At 48.3% G+C, this 11942-nt stretch overlaps 1 protein-coding gene across 4 annotated transcripts in view; it reads right to left on the bottom strand.

Moving 5' to 3' along the window:
- Positions 1-11942, bottom strand: part of Rin3 (Ras and Rab interactor 3) — a 111770-nt gene that overhangs the window by 41860 nt on the left and 57968 nt on the right. For all 4 annotated transcript variants that reach the window (XM_050151445.1, XM_050151447.1, XM_050151446.1 and 1 more), the window contains exon 4: positions 1662-1734. In XM_050151445.1, the coding sequence (XP_050007402.1) occupies positions 1662-1734 (73 nt within the window). The remainder of the gene's footprint in view (positions 1-1661; positions 1735-11942) is intronic.

Raw genomic sequence — 11942 nt, 5'->3', positions numbered from 1 at the left:
CACCCACCCATCCACCCATCCATCCATCCATCCATCCATCCATCCATCCATCCACCCACCCACCGACCCATCCATCTACCCATCCATCCACCCACCCATCCATCTATCCATCCATCCATCCATCCATCCACCCACCCACCCATCCATCCATCTACCCATCCATCCATCCACCCATCCATCCATCCATCCATCCATCCATCCATCCATCCACCCATCCATCCACCCATCCACTCATCTGTCCATTCATCCTTCTCTCCTTCTACCCAACCATCCTTCTGACCATTCATTCATTGTACCATGCCAAATACTGGACAGAGCTCCTTTAACTAACTCTAAAAGGCCCATCTTCCCACAGTTGGGTGTGTTGTAAAGCATAAAGTTCTGGGACCTCTGCAATTATTTTCTTGTGATTTTAGTGAACCAAGCCAGTGTACAGAATTACTTCAGGGTTCATTGGTGGTAGAGCTTTCTCTGCCATTTACCCATCTTCATTTCCTCATCTGTGCAACAGGAACAACCCTTCTGAAGTGTTGGCAAGGTTTTAAAAGACAATGTGGAGGGACCTGGAGAGATAGCTCAGTGATTACAAACACTTACTGCCCTTATGGAGAACATGGGTTTGGTTCCCAGCACTCACATGGTGACACACAACTGTCTGTAACTTTAGTCTCAGGGGGATCTGATGCTGTCTTCTGGCCTTGCAAGCAAACATTAAGACATATTAAAAAAATCTTTAAAAGTGGTGGGTAGGGCCGGGCAGTCATAGCACAAGCCTTTAATCCCAGCACTTGGGAGGCAGATGCAGGCAGATCTCTATGAGTTTGAGACCAGCCTGATCTACAGAGTAAGTTTCAGGACAACCAGGGCTATACAGAAAAAGCCTAGTTAGAAACAAAACAAAACAAAGAAAGAAAGTAGTGGGTATAAAAATCGCCCAGAGCCCCACTGAGTGCTGGAGAAACCCTTGCTAGGCAGCAGGAGCGGCCAGCATCAGCTCTAATGGTCAGTGTTGCTCTGCTGGCCTGGAGGGTGGGAAGGGTGGAGCATGTGTTTTGGCAGACTTAGCCTGGGGTCAAAGACTCCAATACATCTTATCAAACATCAAGTCAGCCCTTGTGCAGGCCCTGTAGCTTCAGCTGATGAGTTATGGCACCAAATGTATTTTTAAATTCTTGCTGATCGGAAACCAGTTCTGAGTGAGTGGAGCGGAACTCACGGTGGTCTGCCCAGCTGAACAATCCCAGGCTCCCACCCACCAAGGGGCATCAGCCCTTCTTGTTGTCGCTATAGGAAGTTCCTTCTGTACTGTGCATCACCAGTTGGTCTCAAGGGTCCCAAACTGTCCCTGGTGTTGGTAACACTAGAAATTGAAAGATTAATGAGAGCCAGATGGGCAGGTGGCTTGCAGAAAAGTCCTCCCAGAAGAGTCCAGAAAACATCAGAGCCAATCTCTCTCCTTGTGGTTACCAGAGCAAAGACAAGGGACTGTCCCTCTCACTGCATCCCCTCCCTCTTGACTCTGTCCCCTACCCTGCCACAAACACACCCAAGGTTGCATAGATGTCTGTTGCAACCAGATGGGTGTATCGCAACAATTGGGCTTCTGTAAGGACAGGAAGGGAGGCCTCCCCCACAGTCTCCTTTGGGGCCAGGTTACTCACCTACTGACACAGTAGAAAGCAATGAGTCGGAAGATGTCCTCAAACACGAGAACTGAGCCTTCCAGGTACAATACTGGGGAGAGACAAGAGAGGCCGTTGTAAGCATCCTCTGCTGACAAGGGGAGGGGCTGGCTGCTCTCCTAGATCTGGAAGGTGGTACACGCCTGCATGTCCTCTGTGGGTTCTGGTGCCTCCTGAAGGATCCCCATATGTACCTGCTGCCAACTGCAGTGGAAGCGGGGCTCAAGGTGTCACTGTGTTGAGAGTGTTCAATGACTACCAATTACTGTAGCTGATATCAACTAAAACACAGTCATCATTTCTGGTGACCAGGAGTCTAGATTATAAAAGTAGAATGCCATGTGTATCCAGCTGCTAATGACAATCTCAGTAGGTATTGGCTTTCATGAAGCCCAAATCTCAGGCTCCTGCCAAGTTTTGCTCCCAAATCTCAGGAGTCTACATTGGGCTTCCCTGGGCCTCTGGTGCTGAAGAACATGTGAACTGAGTTCTGGCATGTTTCTGGTGTGACACGGGAGAAAGAGATGGTCCATCGGGGCTTCCAGGCCTAGCTTTGACCCTGGAACTGACAACCAGGCTCTGCAGACATCCCTTTGCTTCTCAGTGCCTCAGTGTCCCCATCTTCCAAGAGAACAGTCCTTCAAACCCTAAAGACACTATCATTTAGGTGACAGCAGCCTGCTATGTGGTTGGCAAAGCCTGGACCACTTTCCCACAGGGCACAGAGTGACATACGCATAAATATACATACTCTAATTGCCTCCACTTTCCTAGTACTGCTCTCAGCAGCTCATTTTATCTTTTTTATGACAAACAGATTCTGGATTCCTGTTTGGTTGAATATAAAAATGTATAAAGAGATAAACAAAACAAGTGTCCTTGGTGTTTCTGCCCTTTAGAACTGTCCCCTGTAGCTCCATCTGGGAATCTTGAGGCTATCTCGTCTATGGTCTTAGATCTTCCAACATATGCTCACAGTTCTTCTCCCTAGAGGCCCAAAGGGCCACCCTGAAACTGAGGGAGATTGTTTGGGCACCCTGAACCCGAGGAAGCTAGTCTGGGCACTGAACCCCAGGGGAGCTGGTCTGAGTGCCCTGAACCTGAAAAAGCTGGTCTGGGCACCCTGAACCTGAGGAGTTGGTCTGGGCCCTGAACCCCAGGGGAGCTGGTCTGGAGAGAGCATCACAGCCTTCTGGAGCTGTGGAGCATAGAAGCTGGTATGGGATGAACCACCTTCCATCCCAAGACTTTTAACATTGCACCAGCTGGGGGCGTGTGTGGGCATCTGGGCATTAGAACTCCACCAGGATGTTGCACAGGCTCTTTGTGCCTCAGTTTCTACAACTGTGAACCAGCATTACGGTGTACCCATTTGTGGAGGGCTGAACTGTGCTCCCCTTTCCAAAAGAAAAAAAAAAAAGATGTATTGAAGTCCTGATGCTTAGAACATGACATATGTCTTTGTTGGGAAATCTTTGTCATGTATGGTGTCCTTTTTGTTTGTTTGTTTATTTTAAATAAAATGGTTTTTTGAAGACACAGGACACCAAGGCCCAGAGAAGGAATGACTGTGGAAGACAGATGCAGAGACTGGAGCTGGGCAACCAAGAACACACGTGGATCTGAGGCTTCACAAAATGTCAAGTTCACGCATACCTTTCAAGGTCTCTGCCCCCAGAATGGTTAGAGTGTAAGTTTCTGTTACTGAAAATGATCCAGTTTGTGTCCTTTGTTGCCGCAGAAAGGAGGGAAGGCGCCACCTCTAAAGCATGAACTAAAACAATTCTCGGGAGCTGCCCCTGATAGCACACGGCATCTCCAGACAACAGTAACGGTCCTACATGGTCGTTTCAGTGGGTAAGATGCTCAGAGAGGCCACTGGCGGTGGGAGGATTCCATGGCCACATGCGGATGCACGTGCAGCTTCAAGGCTGTACCCTCGCCTTCGTTTCCTTCTTATACTCCTCAGTCCTCTCTCCTGTCTCTGCCCTTCCAGCCTCCAGAGCTCTCAGCCCTCAGTCTACCCTCTGTCCCTAGCCCTTGTTTCCTTATTCCCATCCCTCCCTCTGAGGACCGCACACAGCCAGGAGAGGCTCAGCTGGTTCCACAGGCTGGGGACCGGCAGAGACCAGGAAGGTCTTGCTTTCTTGTCCATGTGCCCAGCATACCACTAGACCAGGTGCACAGCCAGGGCCCACAAAGCACAGGGTAGAGGGGCCTTCTGGTGTGGAAAGTGAGAACATACCCTATCTAGAGAGAAGACAGGTAGTTGCTCAGGATGGTGTGTGTGAGCCGGGTGAGGTAGTAGAAAGTGGGGGAGGTTCGGATGAGGGGTGCTGTGCTAAACTGTAGACAGCCTATTCAGCAAGTTCAGCAGCTCTGTGTGTGTTCACACTGTTAGGCAACGCGAGGTTTCTTTTAGATGTGGTGAAACATTCTTAAACAGTAGTGACGGTTGCCCGACTCTGAATACACTAAGGCCACCAAATTATATTCTTTAAATGGGCCAATATATAATACCAAGCGCAGCAAATAAACACATCTAAATAAAATTGAAATGCAGCTGTTACTTTAAGAAGACGAGGAAGATTCTCTACAGAGTGGACTCAGCTCTCCTTCCTGCATTGCTTTGGTGGGATTTTTATAATGAGCAAGGAAGACTTCTTTTTAGTGAAAAATACTGTATTTTATTTTTATGTGTATGGATGCTTTGCCTGTAAGGCTGTGCACTACATGCTTACCTGGTATCTGTGGAGGCCAGCAGAGGGCAGTAGAGCCCCTGAACCTGGAGTTACAAACAGTTGTGAGCGGCCACATAGGTGCCGAGGACTGAAGTCAGGTCCTCTGGAAGAGCAGCCAGTGCTCTTAACCCCTGAGTCATCTCTCTAACCCTAAGGATGACTTCTATAAGTAGGGGTTTGACAGATATGTCCCTTAAATATTACTTTCTAGTATTTCCTCAGAAGCTGCCCCAAACTGACAAGTGCCCAGACCCTGGTACTGCTAAGAGGCCATGTCACTTTATCACCTCACAATGTCTTTACACGGCCTTGGGGACATCCAGCACCCACGCCTGCACTTGGCAACATCCTGTAGTGCAGAGCCTGCCAGTCTGTCCCTCCTGACAGAGACACCAGGCCAAACAGTCATGGTGGACTGTCACAGTCTTTACCCTTTCCAGGGTCCCTCAGTAAGAGCCTTAGTACAGAATAGTCCAGAGATCTGACCTCACATGGTGAAGCTCTAGTGCCAGCCAGTGGGAGTCAGTCTGTACTGAGGTGGCCATAGGGGACGCAATCAGAATCTGCCTCTCAGAGAGAAGGAAGCCTTTCACCTTAGCACGCTCCATCAGGGTTGGACTGGGGACAGGTAGCAATGTACCAAGCTGGCTCTGGACTTTTTCAATACCAATGTTAGGATGGAACAGCCATAAGAAACCTGAAAGCCATTAGGTACCTTTTTAAAAAAGAAATTTCACTTTGTCACTCTGTGAATACATGTCCTGCAAAGGGCGGACTATTATGGCTCTCTCCTTCTCCACAGTACCTCCAGTATTTGGCATGGTGTAGGCATTATACCCCCAGCACCTGGCATAAAGAGTACTACTGTGAATAGCTTTGTATACAGCTTGCATGGACATATTCGTGTGCTCTTGACTGCATACGAGAGGCAGAATTTCTCAGTCAGATGTAATTCTGTCTGTTCAAGAAACTACCAAACTTGCTGGCATAACTGGATATCAACATGTAGAAAAATGAAAATAGATCCATATCTATCACCATGCACAAAACTCAAGTCCAAATGGATCAAAGACCTCAAGATAAAGCCAGTCACACTGAACTTCATAAAAGAGAAAGTGGGAAGTACACTTGAACGCATTGGAACAGGAGACCACTTCCTTAATATAACCCCAATAGCACAGATACTGAGAGAAACAATTAATAAATGGGACCTCCTGAAACTGAAAAGCTTCTGTAAAGTAAAGGACACAGTCAACGAGACAAAATGACAGCCTACAGAATGGGAAAAGATCTTCACCAACCCCACATCAGACAGAGATCTGATCTCCAAAATATACAAAGAGCTCAAGAAATTGGTCATCAAAAGAACACATAATCCAATAAAAAATGGAGTAAAGACCTAAACAGAGAACTCTCAACAGAGGAATCTAAAATGACTGAAAGACTCTTAAGGAAATATTCAACATCCTTAGCCATCAGAGAAATGCAAGTCAAAACAACTCTGAGATTCCATCTTACACCTGTAAGACTGGCCAAAACACCGATGACAACTTATGCTGGAGAGGATGTGGGGTAAAGGGAACACTTCTGCATTGCTGGTGGGAGTGCAACCTGGTACAGCCCCTTTGGATATCAGTGTGGTGATTTCTCAGAAAATTACAAAACAACCTTCCTCAAGACCCAGCAATACCACTTTTGTGTATATATCCAAAGGATGCTCAATCGTGTCACAAGGACATGTGCTCAACCATGTTCATAGCAGCACTGTTTGTCATAGCCAGAACCTGGAAACAACCTAAATGCCCCTCAACTGAAGAATAGATAAGGAAAATGTGGTACATTTACACAAGGGAGTACTACATAGCAGAGAAAAATAATGGCATCTTGAAATTTACAGACAAATGGATGGAGCTAGAAAACATCATTTTGAGTGAGGTAACGTAGACCCAGAAAAACAAATATTATATGTACTCACTCATAAGTGGCTTTTAGACATAAAGCAAAGAAAACCAGCCTACAAATCAGAATCCCAGAGAACCTAGACAACAAAGAGGACCTAAGAGAGGCATATGTGGATCTAATCTACATGGGAAGTAGAAAAAGACAAGATCTCCTGAGTAAATTGGGAGCATGGGGAACCATGGGAGAGGGTTGAAGGGGAGGGGAGAGAAAGGAAGAGGAGCAGAGAAAAATGTTTAGCTCAATAAAATCAATAAAAGAAACAAACAAGAAAAGAAACTACCAAACTATTTTCCACAATGACATCACTTTTACATTCTTATCAATCAAGTATGGCAATTCCAGGTTCTCCACACCCTTGTTAACACTCGCTGTCTGACGTTTTGACTGCAGCCATCCCAGTGGGCCTAAAGTGTATCCTGTAGGAAAATTCATTCACATTTTCCTAAAGATTGGTGAGGCTGAGCATTTGTCTGTGTTTATTGACTGTGTGGGGGTTATTCATTTAAAACTTTCTCCCCTTGAGCCAAGCACCGTGGCACAGTTTTGATTCCAGCATTCAGGAAGCAGAGGCAGGTGGATCTCTGAGTTCAAGGCCAGCCTGGTCTACAAAGTGAGTTCCAAGACAGCCAGCGCGGTTAGACAGAGAAACCCTGCCTCAAAAAATTAAAAAAAAAGTTCTTTATTTCTATGGGTATGGGCGTTTTGCCCGCATGTGTGTCTGTGCACCATGTACATGTAGTATCTATGGAAGCCAGATGAGGGCATCAGTTTTCCTGGGACTGGAGTTTCAGATGGTTCTGAGCTTGCTGTGTGGATGCTGGGATTCAGACTTGGGGAAGAGCCATTAGTGTTCTTAACAGCTGGGTCGTCTCTCCAGTCATAGTGGTCATTCATTTTATTTTGTTTTGTTTTGTTTTTTTTTTTTTTTTTTTTTTTTTTTTTTTGGTTTTTCAAGACAGGGTTTCTCCGTAGCTTTGGATCTTGTTATGGTACTCGCTCTTTAGCCCAGGCTGGCCTTGAATTCACTGAGATCCACCTGCTTCTGCCTCCCAATTGCTGGGATTAAAAGTGTGCACCACCACTGCCCGGCTTTGATTATTTATTTTTGACGATGAGTTTTGAGAGATAAAGTCTAGACACACGCCTTTTGTCAGATCTATGCTTTGTAGACATTCACTCCAAATCCAACTTATCTTTCTAAAGCTTTATGAACAAACAAAGACAGAATGCTGTCTAAATGTATCCATTAGATTAGAGATGCCCACCTGGCATCTAACCGGCTCTCGCTAACAGTCAGTCTTCTGCCCTCTGAAACGGTTTACTTAGAAGTTCACTTCACTGTCAGCTTGGCAGCATTTAGAGTCACCTAGGAGACATTCCTCTGGGCATTTTTGTGTGGGAGTTTTCCAAGAGGTTTAACCGAGCTGGGAAGACCCAATGCCAGTTGTGAGCAGAACCATCCTGGAGGCTGGGGTCCCCAACTTAACAAAAAGGAGAACGGCAGTCTGAGGACAGGCATGGGTCTCATTGCTCCCCTAGTACAGTTGCAAAGGGACCAGCTGCCTCCCGTTCCCACTGCCTCTTCCCAACATGGCTGACTGTACCCTTACACTTAGACCCTGAGCCAAAACATGCCAACCTTCCCTCAGCTGCTTCTTTGCCAGGAATTCTGTCACGGTTAGGAGAAAGGTAACCAGGGCGGTTAGTATGCTGTGGGATTTGAATGGGTCACCATTCTCACTTAAACCACCGTCTTTCCTGCTGTCTTACCCATACTGTTCTCCTCAGAGACCCCTTTGCATACATGGTCTGGAAGTCAACCCAGACCACGCCTGGTTTTAATCACTACAAATCCACAGGGGCTGAGGCAAGTGTACTCAACAAATGAAAACTTGTCCTTTGTGCTGTGTTCTTTAAGGTAGCATGGGACAGCTCTGACAAGGGCCACCACTAAGTGACAAGGGTCACTACTAAATGAAGGGTGAGCACCTGGGACCCTCACCCCAGGCTTTGATGAAAATATACAAAAACATCAAAAGGGGATACACCTCGCTAAAGATTACTGTTTGCGTGGGGTTCACATTTACTTAGGAAACAGAAACTCAGCCTTCCACATTTAGACAGCTCCACTAACCAGAGATATTTCACTTCTTTTTTTCTCTCTTATGAGATGGACTTTCTCTGTGTAGTCCTGGTTTGGAGATCTCCCTTCTAATAGGCTGTCAACAGGAGCTCTTAATAAAATGTTTAGTTGCGACGCCCACATGAAGGGCTTGGTCACTGTCAGCCCCTAGCCTGGCCTGTAGAAACAAAGGCTAGGTGGGTAGGAAAACTGACATGAACCTCACAGAAGGGCCACGGGGACTTGGTCTTCACAGCTTGGGGACTCGTCAGGAGCTTTTCCCTAGAAGTAGCCATCTGGTTGCTCTCTATGAAAGATTGAAATCTGGCTTGGGCGGGTGGAGAGACGTTAATTTGCTTCATCCTGCATGCAGCCAGGCCTCGCGGAGCATAAGCAATGGATCAGATCTGCCCCAGGAGGAAACTGTTGTGAAAGGGGGTTCAGGAAAGCTGGACACCCCTCCCCCAGGAGAGACTAACCTCTTAGAAGGCTTGAAGAAGAACTACGGAGCTAATGTCTAAATTCTCCTGTCATCCAGAAAGGGTTGGGTCATCTAATCCTGGTAGACTGTCACACCCCTACTTTAAAGGGACACTATGTCACTGACCAAGTCCTTGGCTGAAAAAGGCAGACTCCAAGGACAGACAAGAGGCTGGGGACTAGGGAGAGAATAAAGCCTGCAGGGACCCCTCCCCCACACCAGTGAAGGGAAACACCACCCCTACTCCGTGCGCCTTTCAGGGACCATCCCATTCCCAGCCACAGTGTCCCCTTCGGAACATTGCAAGTAGTGGGCTCCATCCCAGTGTGTGTGTGTGTGTGTGTGTGTGTGTGTGTGTGTGTGTGTGCGCGCGCGCGCGCACGCGCGTGTGTAGGCTGTGGGGCAGTAACTGTAACTGCCACAGGAACTACCTCTTGGCCAGTCTGTGGCTGGCCATAGAGGAAGGACTGCCTGTTTCTCTCCGTTCAATTTTGTAAAACCTAGGAAAGCTGCTTCCCCTGTTCCCAGAGAGGGCAGAGGTTTATGGGGTAGGGGTGGAGAAGTGGAGGTGGGGGAGGGGAGTCCTGGAGCCCCACAGTTTAAGGTCTCACTTGCACTGAGACCGTGCTGTAGTGCAGTTATCTCGCCAGGGAGCCAGGAGAAGAGGCCTGAACCTGCTGAAAAGAGTCCCTTGTGACCAGAGCTGCCAGCCATAGGGCTATCACAGAACAGATGCAGTCAGGATGAGAGAAGGACTAACCAGCCTCTCACCTCCATCCCAACCTAGAAAAGCTCCTGTCTCCTCTGGGGAAGGCTTGGAGCGAGGCTGGGAAAGCTAGTTTCCACTACAGGTCAAGGCTGCACACGCTGACACAGTCAAGCCATCTCTAGTCACAGACTGAAGTCAAGCCTTTCTGAGATGTTCGGAGGGAAGGTGAGAATCACAGTGGCTGACCTAGGCCCCAAGGGTCAATGTGCAAAGGTCAGAGTGGCATGCTCCCGAGGCTGGGTGAAGGAGAGCAGCCATTTCTATGGTAACAGCACCTGGGTGCGGAGGTAGCACAGAGTGAGGCTCGGGCAGTTGGGAGAGTGTTGTTCAATATGTACCGGGGTCCACTGCCTGGCTGATCCTGGAGCACTTCCGCTGTGCTCCCGCTAGCCAGCCCAACCCTCACAGCACAGCCCATCCCTGCAGATCCTGGCCTTGGATATAATAATCTTCCTCAGGTCCAAGTTCTCCACCAACCAGGGAGCCGGCAGGATTTGGAGCTTCGTGGGGGACAGGATGAGCCTGGGGGTACCACAGTTGGAAGCTAATGGGACAGGTCCAAGGAGGCCCAGGCAGAGGTTGAAATGTGGGTCCTTTCTAAATGCCTTGGTCATTGCTAAAGGCAGGAAACCAGGAAGGTTCAGTAGCTGGCCCAGAGGTGTGGTCAGGTCCTGATAGGTGCCACTAGCAAGCTCAGTGCCATAGGAGTTAGGAAGATACATGAGAGTTCCCACAGGAAATCAGCCTTTGCCCCCTGCGTGGTGTCAGCACAGAGCCTCTCTTTCAGGCCCGTTTCCTCCCCTGATACTGGAAGACAGAACCCGGGAGGCCTTCCTGGGCAGAATGCTAACTTGTTCTCTAGAACAAGATGTCACCATGCCACAGGTGTCACAGGCTCAGTCTGGGCTAAGCATGAAGAACACTGGGCCTGAGCCTCATTTCTTGTCACCGTCTTAGCTCTAGGGTCTTTTGGGGGGTTCTTGTTTCATGCTCCCCAACTTTGCATTTGTGAAATAGCATACAGAGCCCCACAGGGGCAGCCGCACTGTCCCCTATTATACCATTCTTGTTTAAATAAAAGGCTCCTGCTTTTGGAAGCTGCTCGTTCTTCTCGAGCAAATGCAAACCAGAGGCTTCAAGAATCTGCAAAGGAACACAGGACGAACTGTCACGACGCAGACGGGGGCTTCATCTGGAAACTATTTATAGGTTCAGATGACAAAACGGAAGGGGACACTGGACAGATTTGTGAATTGCCAAGAGTCAGGGAAGACTAAATAAAGGCTAGGACATGGGAGGTCTTCTGGGAGGAGACAGGTGAGGTGTGGGGATGCTGAGGGAGCTGTGGACCCGGGAAACCATCCCTTCTCCCCGCCACACTGAAACAGCCAAAGGAGTCTCGTGATTGCCCACACATAAAAAGGGGAGGGCGGTGGCCCCAGTGCCACCCTGATAGGGAGGTCAGCTCCAAGTGTTATGAAGGGTTCACCATGAATCACCAGAGAACACGTCTTTGACTTTAGGATCTTACAAATATAAGGAAAACTAGCTTCTTAGTATACTAAGACACATTCTGTGTTCTCTTTTCCATACTAAGAGTGAAAGATCTGGGGTGTGCTTTGCCCTCATGCCTAATCTTAGTGCCATTCAGTCCCATTTCTAAGGCTTGAGAGTCACCACACTAACCACAGCATGGTTCTTACCTGGGAGCAAACTGGTCCCCCAGAGTTGGCAATGCATGTAGCTACTTCCAGTGGTACCTCAGGAGATAGCGCTGCTGGCACCTAGTGGTCAGAGGTCAGGAATGCCGACAAGCCCAGGACAGCCTCTTACAACAAGGGAGGAGCGGATAGGAACTGGTGTGTGTCCTGAAGCACCTGGAAGGGACTGGGAGTGTTTTGGATAGCAGTTCCTAGTCGGCTGCTGGTGCATACGTGGCTTCCAACATCAAAGCTTGTAACTGGGCTCAGTGGGGACCTCAGCCCTAGAGGGCCTGGTTTCCCATGTCCTAATCTAGCAATGCAGAAACAGAGAGCCACAGTGTGAATCAGCAATCAGGAACAAGGGGCCAGTCTTGGGCAACTGGTACTTTATTGTAGGAGACTATCATAAACATCCACTTCCTCTTGACTGACATTAGCATCTCAGGCAGACTGAGTCATTGCTCAGTCAGGACTCTGCAGCT

The sequence above is a fragment of the Alexandromys fortis genome, unplaced genomic scaffold, assembly GCF_014885135.2.
Source record: "Alexandromys fortis isolate MF-2015 unplaced genomic scaffold, M_Fortis_MF-2015_v1.1 scaffold_63, whole genome shotgun sequence".
Lineage (NCBI taxonomy): Eukaryota > Metazoa > Chordata > Mammalia > Rodentia > Cricetidae > Alexandromys > Alexandromys fortis.
This window is presented reverse-complemented; position numbering and strand designations above follow the sequence as displayed.